General features: G+C 47.3%; 1 protein-coding gene across 2 annotated transcripts in view; it reads right to left on the minus strand.

The window, feature by feature from the left end:
• NCMAP (non-compact myelin associated protein) overlaps positions 1-21,676 on the minus strand; it is a 42,841-nt gene that overhangs the window by 4,017 nt on the left and 17,148 nt on the right. Inside the window, exons 1-2 of one of the 2 annotated variants that reach the window (XM_030218561.1) lie at positions 7,181-7,356; positions 1,281-1,368 (exon numbers count right to left, since the gene is read on the minus strand). In XM_030218561.1, coding sequence (XP_030074421.1) covers positions 1,281-1,356 — 76 coding nt within the window. In that variant the 5' untranslated portion in view covers positions 1,357-1,368; positions 7,181-7,356. Of the gene's footprint in view, positions 1-1,280; positions 1,369-7,180; positions 7,357-21,676 lie in introns of those variants that run through there. The other variant, XM_030218560.1, reaches the window with a different exon arrangement.

A 21,676-nucleotide genomic window follows, 5' to 3' on the forward strand; every position in this document is an offset into this window, starting at 1 on the left:
CGTGCGTAAAAAAAATGAAATTACCAGCTGGGCCACGCGGTAGCTGGGTGGTAGCTATGAATTGGTGCGCATTGGGCGTGCGTAGGCTTAGTAAAAGGGCCCCTAAGAAACCTTTCATATGTGTAAACAAAAAACTGTAAATCCATATATTAGGCATAGGTGAGTAAGTGGATTTTGAGCTGTCTGGAAGTGAAGTTTTACTTTATTAATAGAAACATAGAAACATGACGGCAGATAAAGGCCACATGACCCATCCAGTCTGGCCATCCTCTGTAACCCCTAATTCTTCCTGTTCCTAAGTGATCCCACATGTGGAGGAGTGGCCTAGTGGTTAGGGTGGTGGACTTTGGTCCTGGGGAACTGAGTTCGATTCCCGGCACAGACAGCTCCTTGTGACTCTGGGCAAGTCACTTAACCCTCCATTGCCTACCGCATTGAGCCTGCCATGAGTGGGAAAGCGTGAGGTACAAATGTAACAAAAAAAAATGCTTATCCCATGCCTTTTTAAATTCTGGAACAGTCCTCGACTCCACCACCTCCACCGGGAGGCAATTCCACGCCTTCACCCCCCTGTGAAATAATACCCTTAGATTACTCCTAAGCCTATTCCCTCTTAACTTTGTCGTATGCCCCCTCATTCCAGAGCTCTCCTTCATTTGAAAACGGCTCTCTTCCTGTACATAAATGCCCTTGAGATATTTAAACGTTTCTATCATGTCTCCTCTCTAGTACCTCTTCGGGTCAGGAAAGAGCCCCCTCTTTCCTGCCCGGAGCGCTGCCCTGCATGCATCCTCCCTGTTCCTGATCTCGGCGCCGATTCAAAATAGCCGCCGAGAGTTGAAGTCTCGCGAGGTCACTTCAACTCTCGGAGGCCATTTTGAATCGGCGCCGAGATCAGGAGCAGGAAGGATGCATGCAGGGCAGCGCTCCAGGCAGGAAAGAGGGGGCTCTTTCCTGCTCCGAAGGTGGAAGAGGTCACTAGACTAGTAAGGGGAGGGGAGGCTAGCAATCTGCCCGTTTGTCTGGATTTCTGGACTGACGGGCGGGCGCCCACCAGCCTGCCTGTTTGTCCAGAAATCCAGACAAACGGGCAGATTGGCAAAACCCACCCAGTTGCCCGGACAGTCCGGGTAAATCCGGACATATGGTAACCCTAGCTGTAGTGTGCAGTGGGCATCCGGGTAGAGCCTCTGGGCCCTCGGGCACTGCCCCCTTTCCCCAATGGTCAGTCTGCTCCTGCCGTTGAACATTGACTTCAATCTAGTTCAATCTGTCCTTACTTTGGTACATGATTTGTTCTGGAGACCTCGTCGGTGGTAAGGAAGTGCCGTTCACCATCTCTTCTGAAGTGGACATCTTGGTTTCGGCCTAGACAAGGTAAAAAAAGGATAGATTACAATTTTAAGTTATATATATAAGGCTGTACCAAATATTCATGTTTGATTCGATTTGGCCCTGAATACATTATTAGTATTTGGCTGAACCAAGGGCGTAGCCAGCCTTCCGTGGGGGAGGGGGCCAGAGCCCGGGGGGAGGGGGCACAATTTAGCCCTCCCCCCGGCGCCGCCCCCCCCACCGCCGTGAACCCACCTCCGCTGCAGCCTACCTTTACTTTTGCTGGCGGGGGATCCCACTCCCCGCCAGCCGACGTCTTCTTCTTAGTCGCTTCTTGCTCTTCAATTTGTTTGCTGACGTCCTGCACGTCGACGTCAGACTCAGAGAACAACTGTTCTCTGAGTCTGACGTCCTGCACGTACAATTACGTGCAGGACGTCAGCAAACAAATTGAAGTGCAGGAAGGACTGAGAAGACGTCGGCTGGCGGGGAGTGGGATCCTGGGGTGAATCTGCGGGGGCCCCGGCCCCCTCAGGCCCCACGTAGCTACGCCACTGGGCTGAACAGTGATTTAAATTCAAATATGAATAATCCAGGGTTCTACTGTGCTAAATCCAACTGAAATAAAACACTTGATCTCTGATTTCACATTGCTTCCTTTATTGTGTTAAAGCTCAATGGCCTTTATTCGTATTCGGATGAATGTTATTTTTTTGTTATTCGTATTTGGCGTAATAGTAAAATATTCTATCCGGTACGGCTCAAATATATGTACACCAGAAGCGTATCTGAACTTCAACGGTAGGGGGGGCCAGAGCCGAGGAGGGGGGGCACATTTTAGCCCCCCCCCCCCCGGTGGCACTGATCCCCCCCCCCACTGAAGACGAAGACGCCGCCGCCACCACTCCCCCCCCGCCCGACTACTTTAAACCCCCCCTCCTCCCGCCGTCGCGCCTCACCTCCCTTTGCGTGCGTGCAGGACGTCAGAAACCACCAATCTCAAACAAAGGAAGGAAGGAAGGACGGAGACCGGCTGGCGGGGGTTGGGGTCCCCCGCCAGCAAAGGGAGGTGAGGTGCAACAGCGGAGTGACGGCAGGAGGAGGGGGGTTGAGAGTGTCATTGGTAAGGGGGTCCAGGGGCAAATCTGCGGGGGCCAGGCCCCTGTGGCCCCATAGCAGATACGCCCCTGATGTACACTACAACTTTCTGCTTCTACGCAGGACAAATTCTATTTTTAGCATAATTAGGAAAAAATGGTGCTTGGAAGCAGCAGGGCCGCCGAGTGGGGGGGGGGGGTCATGGGGGACAAAGTTCCTTGGGCCTCCAAGGGGTGCCCGGCACCGCAGTCCCCTCCACCTGCCCCCCTCCGTCTACCACCGGGCCGGGCCCCCCTGAATTCAAATCATAGCGCCTCACCTCGACCTCGCTCCGTGTGTAAAAAGTGCAGCAGCACAGTCTGCAGATCGCCTCCCTCTGGGCCTTCCCTCCCTGTGTCCCGCCCTCGCGCAAGTTACATCAGACGAGGGCGGGACACAGGGAGGGAAGGCCCAGAGGGAGGCGATCTGCAGACTGCTGCTGCTGCTGCGCTTCTTTCACAAGGAGCGAGGTTGAGGTGAGGTGCTATGATTTGAATTCAGGGGGGCCCGGCCCGGTGGTGGACGGAGGGGGGTGGCGACAATGACAACCTCGGGGGGGGGGGGGGCAGGGCCCGGGCCCAGCCCAGTCTCTCGGCGGCCCTGAGAAGCAGGGTTTCCCGGCTTCCAGCTGGAGGCGCCACTGACCAGTTGGGTTTTCAGGATTGCCAGAATGAACATACAGGAGATGGAGCTGCATTCCTTGTAGACCTACTGAATGCAGATCTCTCTTATCCATATTCACGGTGGCAATTCTGAAAACCTAACTGATTAGATGTGGCTCTGGGAGAGGGTTACAAAAGCACGGTTTAAAGCGTTAGGGGCCCTTTTACTAAGCCGTTGTTAAAAGTGGACTGCGGTAGTGTAGCTGCGTGTATTGGGCGTGCCACCAATTATCAGCACTGATTGGCTCGTTAGCCCAATTTAACATGTGTAATTCTAGGTGCCATATAAAGAATTTGTCGCAATTTAAACAGTATTGTTTCAACCTTAGTGGAGGGGGTTATCATTAACTAATTCTTATCAATACCCAGCTCCAATCAATCCTTATCAATGTCTTTTCTATAGCACTTAAAGGATTCTGAGTATTGGATCAAATACTCAGAACCCTTTAAGTGCTATAGAAAAGACATTGATAAGGATTGATTGGAGCTGGGTATTGCTAAGGATTATATAAAGAATGTGGGCATCAAACATATGAATGGCAAGTGACCGACTCACCTGCAAATGCGCAGTAGAGACTTCCCTCTCTGTCCCGCCCTCGAGTTGAGACGTGATGACGTCAGAGGGCGGAACAGAGAGGGAAACGGAGTCGGCCGCTGCCGCTGGAGCCTGGAAACGAACATTGCGCGCACCACCCTCCCCCCCCATCCCCGGCACGGAGGGGGGAGGGAGCAGCGGCGAGGACGGTAGCTGGAAACCTCGCCCGTTTTTACGGGCTTAACGGCTAGTATGTGCATAAATCACGACAAAGTATGCATTAGCTCAGTGTTTCCCAAACCTGGTCCTGAAGGCACTCCAGCCAGTCAGGGTTTTCAGGATACCCGCAATGAATATTCATGAGCAAGATTTGCATACACTGCCTCCACTGCATGCAAAGCTCTCTCATGAATATTCATTGTGGGTATCCTGAGAACCCTGACTGGCTGGAGTGCCTTCAGGACCAGGTTTGGGAACCACTGCATTTGCTTGTGCTGTGCACACTTTTAAGCATTTATGTATGTAAATCATTATACCATAATCGTTTATACATTATCTCTACACTGTTTACTTTGGAAGAGGTAATCGGGTTTTAGACTTGCCTAAACCTGCATTTATTCCAGAACATAACAAAAGTTCCCAGCAGCAGAAACATTTTTTTAGAATGTCTATTGTCTATCTTAATGCAAACAACAACTAACAAAAAAACTCCAGACCGCCCAAAAATACAGCAGCAAGGCTGATATTCAGCAAAACACGCTTCGAAAATGCCAAACCCCTTTGAAAAAAACTGCATTGGCTCCCAATCAAAGAATGGATCGTCTTCAAAATCTGCACTCTAGTCCACAAAATCATATATGGCGTAGTCCCAGGATACATGACGGACCCCATAGATCTACCAACAAGAAATAGAGTCGGGTCTGCAAGATCATACCTAAACCTACAGTACCCAAATTGCAAAGGACTGAAATACAAAACAACCTACGCATTCGGCTTCTCCTACATAAGCACACAACTATGGAATGGCCTCCCAAAAGCTGTGAAATGAAATTACCGCAAGAGCCACGCGGTAGCCAGGCGGTAACTTCATTCTGGCACGCGTTGGGTGCACGTAGACACTTATGCGGCTTACTGAAAAGGGTCCCTCTGTAAACCGTTCTGTTTTGTCAATGCAATTAGAAACGGTATAGTAAATAAGTAAACAATAAACGATCCCAAAAATAATTTTTTATTTTCAGACGCACATATTGGGCGCGCGCCAAGTGGCATTTGATGCGCGTAGGTCATTACCGCCCCATTACCGCGTCAGTGGCTGGCGGTAAGGTCTCAGACACAAAATGGATGCACGGCCATATTCGGCAAAAATTTATAAAAAACGTTTTTTGCAGGTGCACTGAAAAATGATTCTGCCCAAAGCACACGTCTACACTACCATTTTTCAGTGCACCTTAGTAAAAGGACTCCAGAGACAGAATCATGCCGGTTTTGTTCGCTGCAACCTTCAATTCAATTATCCAAACATATTTTGCATTTTAAAGGTATAGTGGAACCTGAGCCTGGCTTCACTCGGCTTTAACAATGGTGGGATCAAGAAGAGTTGTGTACCTAAGCCGCTGGTTTTCAAATTTGGCTATCGAGAAGCCACAGTTGCCCGATTCCTATGTATGCCCACCACAAACCTTATGAGGTTTACCAGTTAATTTCCCTAAGAACAGCAGAACTGGCTCCTGGTGCATAAGTACATAAGTAATACCATACTGGGAAAACACCAAAGGTCCATCGAGCCCAGCATCCTGTCCCCGACAGCGGCCAATCCAGGTCAAGGGCACCTGGCAAGCTTCCCAAACGTACAAACATTCTATACAAATTATTCCCGAAATTGTAGATTTTTCCCAAGTCCATTTAGTAGTGGTCTATGGACTTGTCCTTTAGGAAACCGTCCAACCACTTTTTAAACTCTGCCAAGCTAACCACCTTCACTACGTTCTCCTGGAACGAATTCCAGAGTTTAATTACGCGTTGGGTGAAGAAAATGTTTCTCTTATTTGTTTTAAATTTACTACACTGTAGTTTCATCGCATGCCCCCTAGTCCTAGTATTTTTGGAAGGTGTGAACAGACGCTTCACATCCACCTGTTCCACTCCACTCATTATTTTATATACCTCTATCATGTCTCCCCTCAGCCGTCTCTTCTCCAAGCTAAATAGCCCTAGCCTCCTTAGTCTTTCTTCATAGGGAAGTTGTCCCATCCCTACTATCATTTTCGTCGCCCTTCGCTGCACCTTTTCCAATTCCAGGTACATTTAAGAGGTTTAAAACAGTGGACAGACTTGAAGCCACTTCCTCTCTGCTCTTCTATCCAGCTGCTTGTGAGAAGCAAGGAAAAGCAGCAGGGGAGAGATACACTGGCCTCCCAGGGCCTTGCAAGCGACTCCAGAACAGGGCCTGATTTATGACTGCGGTGCCTATAGGCAGCAGCGTAGCCAGGTTGAGGGCACGAGGGGAGCGGAGAGTGGATTCGGCGTGAATTTTAAACACGACGGATTGCGTGAAAAATAGGCACCGGCGCTGTTGGGAGTCCGTTTGGGGGAGCGGTCGCTCCCCTGGCGACCCACCTAGCTACGCCTCTGCCCATAGGCAGGGTTAGAGGACAGCGGGGGAGGGGGAGGAAGGGTGCTCTGCGGAGGTCTCCATGTTTGAATGCCCCTTCAAAACCTCACGTCCTAGGCACATGCCCGGATTGACTATTCCTGCTCCAAAAGTGCGCAACCTTTTCCCCTGTGATGTCACCAGATGATGAGTTGGTGATTCTTTCATGGTGTGAGAAAATAAAAACAATGGAATTAAAGGTCATTTAACCTTTTCAAAATGTCCACAGACTGAATGGCCTCTCAGGACCATGAGCGATGATAATGGGTGATTACTGTAAACTGCTTAGAAAACAAACAATGCATAAAAAACAAGACAGAAAATACATAAAACAATCCAAATCCAAACAATGCATAAAAACAAGACAGAAATACATAAAACAATCCAAACCCTAAGGATAACACACAAAAAAATGCATCTTTTATTTCCCCTGCTGAGACATTGTGCTTTCTGTTGGTTTATATCTTTTGGTTATACGAACTGTACAACTTACATTATAGTGAAGGACCCCCTGACTCCACCCTTAGGTTTTTTTTGATATATGCAAGTATCATTGCTTATCAATGAGACCCCTTGCATGGGGCTTTGATGAGGGAACAAGAAGAGCTTACCAAATTTGGTTTTTTAAACTGACTTATTTAAAAAAAAATCTTCTATCCCACACCATTTACAATTCTAGGCAGCTTATAACCAATATAAACAATCATTCACAAACACAAACAACAGTAAACATACAGAAACATAAAACAGCCACAACAGAAGAGCAAACCAATGGAAGAATGATTTTACCCATAAGCAGCACAAAATCTATGTACTTCTTGTGGAAGCTCAGATCTTGTATAGAAAGAAAAACAAGCTTACTTTAAATTTATCCAGAAGGGAAGCACGGATCTATTTTTTTTTTTTTTTTTTTTAGCAGCTTGGAGACCCTTTCTCCAGTGCTTTTCTCCTAGACCTTTGTTGCAAGAATGCTTTTTTCCTGCTCATGTTCCTTTCAGACTAGCTGAGAAAAGCTGAAAAGAAACTCAACCTCGGACATGAATGTGCTGTTGTTTTCCTTTCAGAGGAGAGCTCACGCCCATTAAATGGGTTGGTTCTATTGAAAGCTCAGCTTAAATTTGACTCTGTACATATAGCATGACACTTTACATAACAGGAATGATGATGCAACCATTTGAGTTTGGATCTGGAGGCACAGGTTGAAAATACAGGCCAGCTGACATAATTGTTTTGGTTGCATGGAAAGGCTGCGCCTTACTATTTCCTAGTAAAATGACAAGGCACACATATTGTGTTGAAGCAAGAAATGCCCTTGTTGGGTGTATTTCATCGGGGATAAGGATGTATTCTCGTCTCCATGTAGGTACATAAGTACATAAGTAATGCCACACTGGGAAAAGACCAAGGGTCCATCGAGCCCAGCATCCTGTCCACGACAGCGGCCAATCCAGGCCAAGAGCACCTGGCGAGCTTCCCAAACGTACAAACATTCTATACAATCAAGCCATTCTGACATCACTAATGAGGTTGGCTCTTATTGGTGGAATGAGCCACTATGACATCACAATAGGTTAAATCACTGCTCTATGTAATAAAAGTGAGCCAAGTAGAGGACATAAGTACATAAGTAATGCCACACTGGGAAAAGACCAAGGGTCCATCGAGCCCAGCATCCTGTCCCCGCCAGCGGCCAATCCAGGCCAAGAGCACCTGGCGAGCTTCCCAAACGTACATTCTATACATGCTATTCCTGGAATTGTGGATTTTTCCCAAGTCCATTTAGTAGTGGTTTATAGACTTGTCCTTTAGGAAACCGTCTAACCCCTTTTTAAACTCTGCCAAGCTAACCGCCTTCACCACGTTCTCCGGCAACGAATTCCAGAGTTTAATTATGTGTTGGGTGAAGAAAACTTTTCTCCGATTTGTTTTAAATTTACTACACTGTAGTTTCATCGCATGCCCCCTAGTCCTAGTATTTTTGGAAAGCGTGAACAGACGCTTCACATCCACCTGTTCCACTCCACTCATTATTTTATATACCTCTATCATGTCTCCCCTCAGCCGTCTAATCAGTTTTGGAGGGCCTTTCCATGGACAGCTCCAGCTAACATTTAGTAGGGTATAAGAGTCTCTTAAAAAGCTTCCAACACCACCAACAAAATCTCATCCAAGGCCTTGATACCTCTACTGTGCAAATGGAGACCCCTGTGAATCGTCAGGAGGGGGAAAGAGCACAGAAAAGACAAGACAATAAGGAAACGTACCTTCCTTATGTTATGCTAGAAGCACAACAGTGCCTTGGGTGAATCTCTTCATAAATGTGATTAATAAATTCCAATGAATAAATAAATGCACCATTTATAGTATCTGGCTCTAAATGTTAGGGGACGTTATCAACGTGGGCTACTGTTGTCGGGTTATTTTAGCACAAGGTATCGCATAAAATGGGACCTGTGCTAAAAAGACCCCACTTAACAGTAGCCCACGTTGATAAGTTCTCTCCTTTAATGTGAACTGTTTCATGGCAGGATGCACAAAGGTCTCCGGAAAGAACCGCCTGGTATTTCTACCTCGGTAAAAATTACCGATTTGGAAATACGGAACGATTCCCATAGCAACTCGTATGCAAATGAGCTGCTCGCAAAAGCAGCAAGCAGTTTGATAGGGGGGGGAAGCCAGTCGGTCAGCTGAGCGTGCGCAAAACAGCCGATCGCTAAGCATGGCTGTTCTGAGCATGCTCAGAGCGGCGCTTGTATACAGCTTTTATAAACGCAAAGAAGCTGCGTGTATGAAAGCCGGTGTAGCTTTTTGATTTTTTTCTCTCAAAACTGCGGTGGGCCTTTAATCCCATTTCACCGCGGCGGCCAGCGATCTTAAACAAAGTTATGTGATAGGCTTTTGTTCTTGGGAGGGTGAGTGACAACAGGGCTGTTCTGGCACGTCTTGTTTCTCCCTGTTGGTCCTTCTCTTCTTGCAGCAGTGTCAGAGGACCCTGGAGCAGCTGTGGAATACTTGCAATAATGAAGAACTGTCAGGACCGACAGCTCCAGACCTTCCGTTAAATTTTCCACTGACTCTGTGCATCGCTCAGATAATGTGCTTTGCATGCACATTTGTACAGTAATTAGCGCATTATAATAGCTTTGCATGCAATTTTCGTTAGTTGCTACCGTGACAGGAAAAGAGCTTGCAGAACCATTTTGTACATGTCTCACTGAACTCCTGTGCTCATCAAACCAGCTAGAAAAATGGCAAGGATAAATCAAGCTTTAACAGGCAGCACTATACTTCACTAGGACCCTTTCCTTAATACGATACACACATTAGTAGGTCCAGATCTACTCCCCACTTAACCACACATATCTATCAAGTTGTAATCACACCTTTATTCCATCAAGGTCAGGTATACATATAAAGTAGCACATATGAGTTTACCTTGTTGGGCAGACTGAATGGACCATACAGGTCTTTAACTGCCGTCATCTACTATGTTATGTTATGTATGTTAACCCATGCAAAAACCATGTTGCTGGCTCGTTAGGTTTTGTGCATCTGGCCCTCAGTCTCTGGTAACCAGAGCTGAGATTGTGATGTCATAATGCCTCATTCCACCCATAAGAGCCAACCTCATCAGTGAGGTCACAATGGCTTCATTGTCCCAGTGATTTTTATTTCTAGAGAATTTCTTTTTTCTTTAATTATGGGAGCAAGTTATCAAGTTGGGACCTGTGGTAAAACAACCCTATAACAGTAGCCCTCATTGATAAATTCCCCTCTTATACTTTGTGGAAGCATTTTTGTTATGAAAGGTGGAAAGAACATGAGAAATATCATTTTTTAAAGATTCTGCACTGTATTACACATACAATGAGAGAGGAACTGAAAGCTGGAGTGGAGGGAATCCTTAGAATATCACAAACCAAAAAAAAAAATCTGTATACCATTTCAGCATTCATGTGAATACAGTCCCTTTACCCCTGTGAACATCCTGACAGAGAAGCAGACATAAAATATTTTTTCCTACTTAAAAAAAAATGTTTCTAACTATTCACTGGACAGATGCAAACCTGATTAATAGATACTGGCACAGTTCCACTTCCAATTGGCAGCTGTAGACAATGGACTTGTTGTTTTCATCACTCCTGAGTATTGGAGCTGTTCTAGGCATGAAAATGCTGGGCTGGAGTATGAGGTTGGGCAAAAATAAAAGTACAGAGCCTACCTCGTGAATATTCTCATCTGAAATCGAGCTTTGGACACTTTACCAGGAAAGCGTACCTTGCTTTGCCGTCTAATGGAAAACATTGTGCGATCAGAGAAAATGTCATGGGAAATTTTCCTGAAAAGGCGGTAAGAAAATCCGTTGTAGAATCTCCAGGAGAAAAAAAGGAAGGGGGGGGGGAGGGGAAAATCAAGAAATATTGGAAGAAAGTCAACTGACCCTATCAGCTTACAGCAGAGGTTTTCAAACCCAGTGGACACACTCAGCCAGTCATGATTGCAGGATACCCGCAATGAATATGCATGAGATGCATTTGCATGCACTCCCTCCCTTGCATGCACATCTGTCTCATGCATATTCATTGTGGATATCCTGAAAACCTGACTGGCTGGGTGCGTCCTGAGGACTGGGTTGAGAACCCCTGGCTTACAGTGAAGCACAGAGAGGAAAGTTCGTTGATTTTGCAAATAGTTTGCAAGGGAATGAGAGCCTGGTTTGCGAACGTCTCTTTGGCTGTGGAAATGTTGTACCCATTTCGGCTTGGGAATAAAAAAAAAGTTCTGTCTTTTTGGATATCCTGAGAGACTGTGACAATTTCCTTTACTTTTGAATCAGAGGGGAACAAAAATCACATCACTCTTTATAGTCTGAGCCATAAATGGGTGGGCCCTGGCCCGCCCAAGCCCACCTGTGGCTACGCCACTGGACATTTTGGACTGTGATGCAGACCTGGTCTGCTTTTACCCAGCTTAACAGGGGGCCCATAGGTAAAATGGACCGTGAGCACAGGGTCCACTGTGGTCTAGGTTCTTCCTTCCTCCCCTCCTCTCTGCCAGTCCAGCAGCCTCTTTATTCCCACCACATCCCCCAGAAGCCAGCTTCGCCGTTTCCCAATGAGAAAAAACGGGCTTAAAGGCACAAAACCACTATTTAAGCTGTGCTTCTGAAGGGGCAGGACTGGCAGAGCCATGAGCAGTGTGTGGGCTAGACAGTGGCTCTGTGGCTTTATGCCACTTTCTTTCCATTGGGAAGCAGTGGGGCTGGCATGGGGATGAGGGGAAAGGATGCCGCTGAACTGGGGAGGACCCATCCACAAAGGTTTGCCCATAGCCCCAAATTTTAAGGTGGCCCTGATGCAGACGCGTGGAATAGGGGATCATGCAAACATAAGGACATAAGCACTGCCATACTGGGAAAAGACCAAGGGTCCATCAAGCCCAGCATCCTGTCTCCGACAGTGGCCAATCCAGGCTTCAAGAACCCGGCAAAACCCCCCTCCTAAAAAAATGTTTTAAATAATGTTCAATGGACTTTTCCCTCAGGAATCTGTCCAAACCCCCTTTAAATTCTGTAAGGCCAGCTGCTGTCACTACATTCTCCCGCAATGAGTTCCAGAGTTCAACTACACGCTGAGCAAAGAAAAACTTTCTCCTGTTTGTTTTAAATCTACCATATTCTAGCTTCATCTTGTGTCCTTTGGTTCTATTATTGTTAAACAAACGCTTCACATCTGTCCGCTCTACTCCGCTCATTATCTTGTAGACTTCTATCATATCACCCATCAGCCGCCTTTTCTCCAAGCTGAAAAGCCCTAACCTTCTCAGCCTTTCCTCATAGGGAAGTCGTTCCATCCCTTTTATCATTTTCGTTGCCCTTCTCTGCACCTTCTCCAATTCCTTTATATCTTTTTTTGAGATGCGGCGAACAGAATTGGACACAATATTTGAGGTGCGGTCGCACCATGGAGCGATACAACGGCATTACAATTACAGCAGAGATACCAAAGGTGAACCATCCAAAAGAGTGAGATTTACCACACCAAAGTGTGAGATTTTTCAGATGGCACATCCAGGGTATAAATCTAGAATGATTTAAAAGCGGTATTGCTTTGCAAATGAATCAAGGCAGCATTAAACGAACCTGAAAGAATACAGACAAAATGGGGAGCAATTTGGATACATTTTTGAGCTGAAAATTGTCTTCCACCCAGTAGTTAAAAATAGGTAAAGGGAAAAGGGACAGGGCAAGGGGCTCAGATTTCTTCCTACTGGTTGGACCGCTTGGTTTACTTCTCTAAGGCTTCCCTCTCATGAAAGCGTGATCAAGATCAGTGCACTGGTACTGAAGCATTAACAGCACTTAACAAGCAATAATGAGCACTAATTGCCAATAATTAGAATTTACGTGCACAACTCACTAACAGGCCCTTTTACTAAGGTGCACTGAAAAATGACCTGTGTAGGCGCGTGTATTGGACACGCATAGGACCATTTCTCAGCACGCCTACAAAAAAAGGCCTCTTTTTTGGGCCAAAAATGGACGTGCGGCAGAATAAAAATCAGCAGGCGTCCATTTTGGGCCTGAGACCTTACCACCACTCATCGACGTAGCGGTAAGGTCTCACGCGTTAAACCGGGCGGATGTTGTCAGCGCGTGTACACTGCCGATTACCGCCCGGTTAGTGCCACGTGGTAGAAAATAGAAATGTATTTTCTGCTGCACGTTTTGGACGCGCATCAAAATTTGAATTACCGCTCCGGGGCATGCGGTAGCCGGGCTGTAGTTCTAATTTGATGCGTGTTGCATGCGAGTGGGCACCTACGCGCCTTAGTGAAAGGGCCCCTGTGTATTCTGTAACGCAGTGCGCCTAACTTCTAATGCGTGCAGGCAAAAATGGGCATGGTTTTGGGTGTTTTTCATAGGCATTTGAACATTTATGCACTTAGTTATAGAATATGGTCCTCTGCACCTAAATCTTCGCACCGGGATTTATGCCACGTTTTTGTTGGTATAAACGCAGGCGCATACATTTTAGGTGCTGGGATACTGACTAAGCGTATTCTATATACCGCGTTTAAATCTAGGCACAGCTTACTGAATACGCTTAGTCAGAAATGTTTTATGCGCGGAGTTTTTTAGGCCCTATATATAGAATCTGGCCCTAAGCATACAGTGGGGGGTTTTTGGGATTTTTTTTGGAAGGGGCGTGTCAGAGGCAGAGAAGAACATGAAGCGCTGTTCAGCTAATGCACAGACACTACCACCATGCTGGTTAGCGCATCCATAATGTGGGAGCCCTTAGCATCTCCTAAATAGAAGGCGTACCTGCTCCCCTGTTAATTATTTTAAATGGCCGCTTGCTAATGCCAATATTAGAGCACACCCAGAACTTCAAAAAAATAGGAAAATGCCTATTTTATGGCCATGATAGAAATTAGCTTAGCGCATGGCAAAGACCAGCATTAGAGATGAAGGAAGTGGGAAATAGATCAGGCTGACCAGGAGCAAATGAGGAGACTTCAAATGATGGTAAAACATTTATTGGTGAAAACTCAACACAGCACCGTGTTTCGGCAGCGAGCATGCTTCAGGAGTCTTCATATAGTATTATGTAAAACAATCAAAAGGTCAATAAACGTAGATAAAAGCAGATGAGGAAATATGGTCTTGAGAAAGACCTTTGTCGAAAACTTGAAAGTTCAGCGTAAATGAGCCGCCTCTGCTCTGGGTAAAAAAAACAAAAAACAAAAAACGTCTCCTCATTTGTTCCTGGTCAGTCTGGTCTATTTCCCTCTTCCATGGCCTCTCTCTGTCAGTATACCGTGGGATCTCAGTGTTCCTCCGCTTTGGTGGACCTTCACAAAGACCTGCATTAGGACACACCTATGAGGTAAACCAGGGTAGAACAGCAATATTTGGCTGGGCAGATGAGTATCAACATTCCTTTAGAACCCCAAAGAATAGCAAGATTCTGGAATCCTAGAGAGTGACAAGATTCCATGCAGAATCTCAAAGAGTAGCAAAATTCCATGTAGAACCCCAAAGAATAGCAAGATTCTATATAGAACCCCAACAAATAGGAAGATTCTGGAATCCTAAAGAGTGACAAGATTCCATGCAGACTCTCAGAGTAGCAACATTCCATACTACAAATCCCAGGGCAAGCAGTTGCTTCCCATGTCTGTCTCAATAGCAGACTATCGACTTTTTCTCCAGGAATTTGTCCAAACCTTTTTAAAACCCAGATACGCTAACCGCTGTTACCACCTCCTTCAGCAAAGAGTTCCAGACCTTAACTATTCGTTGAGTAAAAAAATATTTCCTCCTATTATTTCCATGTAACTTCCTCGAGTGTCCCCTAGACTTTGTACTTTTGGAACGAGTAAAAAAAAATCGATTTACATCTACTCGTCCTATACCACTCAGGATTTTGTAGACCTCAATCATATCCCCCCTCTCCCGTCTGTTTTCCAAGCTGAAGAACCCTAACCACTTTAGCCTTTCCTCATACGAGAGGCGTTCCATTCCCTTTATCATTTCGGTCGCTCTTCTTTGAACCTTTTCTAATTCCATTATATCTTTTTTGAGATACAGCAACCAGAACTAAATGCAATACTCAAGGTGTGGACGCACCATAGAGCGATACAAAGGCATTATAGTATTTTCGGTCTTATTCACTTTACTCGCTCCTCATACTCAATCCAGAGGTAAGCCGTCTGTATTTTTCAGCTGGAGGACTTATTCCTACAATCCTTAAGCAAAATAGGAGGAGGCAAATACCACCTGTAGGGTATCAAATGCAGGTTCATGGTGCCATAGGCCAACAGAGGCTGGTTCTAACTAAACAGAAGTCCAAAAGAGGAGAGAAAACTGCCAGCCCTCCCCCCTCCAAAAAAAAAAAAAAATCAAGTGCGTAAACTGTATTAAAGCAAAACACTGCATAACCGAAATGAGTGAGGAAAGTGTAAATTAGACAATGTCTGAATATCCAGTCAAGTGGCAGCCTCAAGGGGGTAGTGGTGGGCCAAATGCCCCTGTTGCCCTCCTCTCTAGGTCCTGGCCTGATCTAATTATCAGACGCAACTCGAAGGTTGGTTGCAAACGGTACTGAGTGTCTGTAAACTGAGTGCCGGGGAGGTAACTGTACAGGAAGAGAAGCCAGGGAGGACAAAGCGGCTTCTGTGCTGAAGCCTGGCCTTCGTTTCATAAGAGCGTCTTTGTGAGTTTTCAAAGCAGGCGCTGGCACCAGGCTGGCCAGGTTCTCTGGTTGCACAACACACAGGAGGTTTTAAAAATACACAATTTCCAGCAGTTAAGTTGACTTTTTTAGGAGACTGATGAGAGGCGTCTTGTGTAAATAATAACAAAAGATGTCATGTATATGTATTTATGAGCATATTTGATATTCTCTCGGCTGGTCTAGACCAGTAATATCATTAGCTCAGCCAACCACAGTAAATCTTTAGCTGTCCATTCACTGAAGCTGTGAACCTTATGCTGGGAATCCAAAGGAAGCCTTTTCCTCAAGGCTCCCTTAACCATGAGGCACGCTAGAAGGTCATCTAGGGTGGGGTGGGGGGAGAAGGCACAATTCCCTCTAGGCTGAGCGGGTGCCCTCCAAGGGCACTGCTGCTAGTGTGTGTGTGTGTGTGTGGTGGGGGTGCTTCAATATTGTATTTTCAATCTCTAAGCACATAAGCACCTCCATACTGGGAAAAGACCAAGGGTCCGTCAAGCCCAGCATCCTGTCTCCGACAGCGGCCAATCCAGGCTTCAAGAACCTGGCAACCCCCCCCCCCCCCCCCCCAAAAAAAAAAAAATAATAATTTGGACTTTTCCTTCAGGAATGTCCAAACCCCCTTTAAACTCCATAAGGCCAGCGGCTGTCACTACATTCTCCGGCAACGAGTTCCAGAGTCTAACTACACGCTGAGTAAAGAAAACCTCTCTCTTATTTGTTTTAAATCTACCATATTCTAGCTTCATCTTGTGTCCCCTGGTTCTGTTGTTGTTTGAAAGTGTAAACAAACGCTTCACATCTGTCCGCTCTACTCCGCTCATTATCTTGTAGACTTCTATCATATCACCCCTCAGCCACCTTTTCTCCAAGCTGAAGAGCCCTAACCTTCTCATGGGAGGGGGCATGGGTGGGTCGGGGCGTTCCAACGAATTACACACAGTGTTATAGAATTTGGGGGGCAACCCTGTTCCCGCATGATGCATCTGAGTTTGCAAACGTGTGGGGATATGAAAACCCACCCGTGCCGGTCCTCTTGCAGCTCCTTCCCCCTCACACCCCCTCCCCATGACATGCCATATTAACCTGATAATCTGGCCAAAGACAGGACACCACAGCAAAATGTTATTAGGGTCACACGAGAACATAAAAAAAAATTGCGATTGAAGCGAGAGAGCAAGTAGTTTAGCCAGAAACATAACCAGGTTCCAGTGGCATAGCCAAGGGTGGACCTGGATGGGCCTAGGCCCATCCACTTTGGGCTCAAGCCCACCCAGTAACAGCACACCTATGATGTGTCTGGCAGGGATCCCCAAGCCCCACCAGCCGAAAACTCCCAACAACTGTCCCTCCTGCATACCAGCCTTCCCTCTGATGTATTCCCGCCTATGCGGAAACAGGAAGTTGCATCAGAGGGAAGACTGTGGGGTCAACATGAGCAGTGTGTATTAGTTGCTGCTCGCTGCCGGTGAAAATCTGCTATTTAAAAGGTATGCGGGGTAGGGGGGAATGTTTGAGAGACCATATGGCATGCAGGCGAGAGCGTGAGAGACCAAATCACTTGTGGGACAGGGCGGAGTTCTTCTGCCCACCCATCTTGGGCCCAGGCCCACCCAAATGTAGGTGTCTGGCTACGCCCCTGCCAGGTTCTAAATTCAGGCACCAGTGTGAAGCTGAAGGGCCGATTCATTCAAAATCTGTTTGGAGAAGCAGCTGCTCCCCTTGCATCCCCTCCCCCCTCCCCAGCTACGCCTCTGGGTTTAGCCTTCACTCGTCGGTATACACAAAAAGTAGCAGATATGAGTTTATCTTGTTGGGCAGACTGGATGGACCGTGCAGGTCTTTTTCTGCCATCATCTACTATGTCCTCTTGCTTGTGCTTTGTGGTCCTTCATCACCCCAGGATGTAGATGAACCAAAGAAAACCCGGTAAGGCTACTTACTCCTCCTCTAAAACTCTGTGCCTGAGCTCCCCCCTCCCCATACACCGCTTTCCCTGTGCCTCTCCTGTCAAAATTGATTCACTACCCCCAGAGGTGTGCTGGTAAATTTTTAACAACAGGCTCTTTCTCCGGTGTAGCCAGCTCTGCAGTTGGAAGGGCCAGGGGTGGCCGGGGTGGGGGAGCAACACTTGCCTCTCTCTCCTCCCTCCCTTCGTGTGGGCACGCTAGGCATACCTTTGCTGGCAGCCAATAAATGGACTGCCACCACTCCCAACGTCTTGCTCTGAGCAGCATGCTGGAACTTCTCTCACGTGCTCGAGATGTCGCAGCCTGCTGCCCAGAGCTGGAAACAAGGAGCGGGGAGCAGCAGTAGTCTATTTACTTGGCTGGCAAGGCTCAGCATCCCCACCAGCAAAGTAAAAGAGAATTCAGCAGGGGGCCCAAGCCCACATTTTGGGAGCCAGTTGTTAAAGTAGCCATGGAGGGGCCCTACTTTAACAACCGGCTCCCAAAATTCTTAAAAACTTAACAACCGGCTCTTGCGAGCCTGTGAGAGCCTGCTCCAGCACACCACTGACTACCCCCCTCCTCTCACTCCCTCCCATCTCAGAAACCTTTCATAAAGGTAAGACCAACAATTCCTCTGCGAACAGCCTCCTGCCCCACTGTGTACACACCCGACAATAAATCTACAAATCTCCTACAGCAGGCAGCCATAGGGATTTCCATCTTACCTGCTCACCAGAGCCACCCAGCCCAGCCTTCAGCACAAGGGTTAGGAGAAACTGCCAGCTGGAGGCATATACCGGTTGTGACTGTGCCAGGTCCGACTGACTTGATTAAGACTGTGATTAATAGCAGCTAATAAATATGTCACAGAGGACCTGATTCACTGCATGTGGAGCTTTTTATGGTACAATGGATGCCTTAATTAGGGTAATAAAGCATGAAACACCATTTCCTAACTTGGAAAATGCTTATTTCAGCCAAATCTTGGGGCCTCCAGTGTTTGGGGCCCTGACACTGCCCAAGGAGGACACCCACCTTCAATTCCCTGCTTGCCTGGAGCGGAGAATGCTGCCGAGCGGTCACGGAGATGCCAAGTTACCCAGTTCCAGGCTGGAGATTTTGGGATAGTCCTGGATTTCTGATCACCCTATCAAATAATGTCCTTTCATGAAACTTTAGGCTGCAGGCCGTGGTTTGCTCACTCTGTAGACAGTGGTTTTGTTGTGTTATAGAATTTCAGTCAAAAACAAATTTCAGGTATCCATGTGGAATCTCAAATAGTAGCAACAGTGGAGGAGTGGCCTAGTGGTTAGGGTGGTGGACTTTGGTCCTGGGGAACTGAGGAACTGAGTTCGATTCCCACTTCAGGCACAGGCAGCTCCTTATGACTCTGGGCAAGTCACTTAACCCTCCATTGCCCCATGTAAGCCGCATTGAGCCTGCCATGAGTGGGAAATCGCAGGGTACAAATGTAACAAAAATAAAATAGATACTATCGGAGATTCTACATGGAATGTTGCTACTATTGGAGATTCTACATGGAATGTTGCTATTCCACTAGCAACATTCCATGTAGAAGGCTGCGCAGGCTTCTGTTTCTGGGAGTCTGCCGTCCTGCACGTCAGACTCACAGAAGCAGAAGCCTGCGCGGCCACATTGGTGATCTGCAAGGGCCGACTTCTACATGGAATGTTGCTAGTGGAATAGCAACATTCCATGTAGAATCTCAAATAGTAGCAATAGTGGAGGAGTGGCCTAGTGGTGGACTTTGGTCCTGAGTCACAAGGAGCTGCCTGTGCATGAAGTGGGAATCGAACGCAGTTCCTCAGGACCAAAGTCCACCACCCTAACCACTAGGCCACTCCTCCACTGTTGCTACTATTTGAGATTCTACATGGAATGTTGCTATTCCACTAGCAACATTCCATGTAGAAGTCAGCCCTTGCAGATCACCAATGTGGCCGCGCAGGCTTCTGCTTCTGTGAGTCTGACGTCCTGCACGTATGTGCAGGACGGCAGACTCCCAGAAACAGAAGCCTGCGCAGCCTTCTACATGGAATAGCAACATTCCATGTAGAATCTCCAATAGTAGCAACATTCCATGTAGAATCTCCAATAGTATCTATTTTATTTTTGTTACATTTGTACCCTGCGCTTTCCCACTCATGGCAGGCTCAATGCGGCTTACATGGGGCAATGGAGGGTTAAGTGACTTGCCCAGAGTCACAAGGAGCTGCCTGTGCCTGAAGTAAGAATCGAACTCAGTTCCTCAGGACCAAAGTCCACCACCCTAACCACTAGGCCACTCCTCCACTGTTTGAGAGTCTACATGGAATGTTGCTATTCCAGTAGCAGCATTCCATGTAGAAGTCGGCCCTTGCAGATCATCAATATGGCCGCGCAGGCTTCTGCTTCTGTGAGTCTGACATCCTGCACGTACGTGCAGGACGTCAGACTCACAGAAACAGAAGCCTGCGCAGCCTTCTACATGGAATGTTGCTAGTGGAATAGCAACATTCCATGTAGAATCTCCAATAGTAGCAACATTCCATGTAGAATCTCCAATAGTATCTATTTTATTTTTGTTACATTTGTACCCTGCGCTTTCCCACTCATGGCAGGCTCAATGCGGCTTACATGGGGCAATGGAGGGTTAAGTGACTTGCCCAGAGTCACAAGGAGCTGCCTGTGCCTGAAGTGGGAACTGAACTCAGTTCCTCAGTTCCCCAGGACCAAAGTCTGCCACCCTAACCACTAGGCCACTCCTCCGCAGACAGGTGAGTTTTTAGACCGGATTTGAACATGGAAAGTTGAGTGAGCTTGATCCTGGGACAGACTTCCTGAGTTGGTGGCACACGGGCATAGCAATTGGAAGGAGCAAGCGAAGTCAAGGAGTTGGCGGTGGAGAGGGCTACAGATCAGAGAAACCTGATGACGCGTGGAGTTCAGGAGGAAGGGTGCAGGGAAAGAGAAGAGAGGAGCGATAATGAGGAGGTGCAGAGTGAAGGAATTTGTAAGCAAGAGAATCAGAAGCAGAATGCGGTGCCAATCAGATGATTTGAGAGGAGTTACATGGTCTTAACGTTGAAAGATGATAAAAGTTATGCAACTGAATTCTGTACACGCTGCCGTTTCACCAGTGACCCTCTGCCTGAGGGTCACAGCGCCAAAGAAAATAAAAAGAACCAGCACATTCTGCAGGATGAAATGGAATGCAATTTCAGTTCCCTCACACCTTTCTATGGGACACATCTAGTTGCAGCAAATCACAGGTCCGGGAACAGAAGCAGCAACACAAACCAACCGGTGGCTGTACATGGATGTAACTTTCTTTAAAAAAGCAACCTCTGATATTGGTGTGTGTCAACAGGGCCGCCGAGAGGGGGGGACAGGGGGGACAAAATTCCCGAGGCCCGGGCCTCCAGGGGGGGGCCCAGCGCTGCAGTCCCACCCGCCACCGCCACCGGGCCCCTTCCACCCGAACCCTCGCCAGCAGAAATGCTGTCTTCTGACTCCGGCATGAGTGGCCCACACAGACGCGCTCCTCTCAGCTGATCTTCGCTGTACTCTGTAGGGCTTCTGTGCGTCTGACGTCCTGCACATGCGTCTATCTTTTTGGACCATTAAAAAAATAAAGGCAAAGTGAAAAACACACAAAATCAAGCCAACGGGATGTAGGAGGAGCCATCATTTTTAGTAGATTGCCACACAGACGGTACACAACTCACCATTAACTTCTTATATTATATGGTGAGCCCTCAAAAACCCACAAAAAACCTACTGTACCCAACTGTACCACTACCCTGCAGAGTACAGTGAAGATCAGCTGAGAGGAGCGCGTCTGTGTGGGCCGCCCCCCCCCACCCCCCCGGAGTCAGAATACAGCACTTCTGCTGGCGGGGGTTTGGGTGGAAGGGGCCCGGACCGGAGGCGGGTGGGACTGTGGCGCCGGGCCCCCCTCGGGGGGGGCGGCAGCCTTGTCCCGGGCCCGGCCCAGTCTCTCGGCGGCCCTGTGTGTCAATGTCGTCCTAGCGTTTAGTTGTTTTAATCGATGCTCAGCACGTTTCGGCAGTAGAATGGTTGCATCAGGGGCACAGTTAAATACTATTGCGAGGACTTGTATCACTCCTTAAAAGACAGCACTTAAGTCAAAAGTTGCCTATACT

Source organism: Microcaecilia unicolor, chromosome 11 (genome assembly GCF_901765095.1).
Source record: "Microcaecilia unicolor chromosome 11, aMicUni1.1, whole genome shotgun sequence".
Taxonomy (NCBI): Eukaryota; Metazoa; Chordata; class Amphibia; order Gymnophiona; family Siphonopidae; genus Microcaecilia; species Microcaecilia unicolor.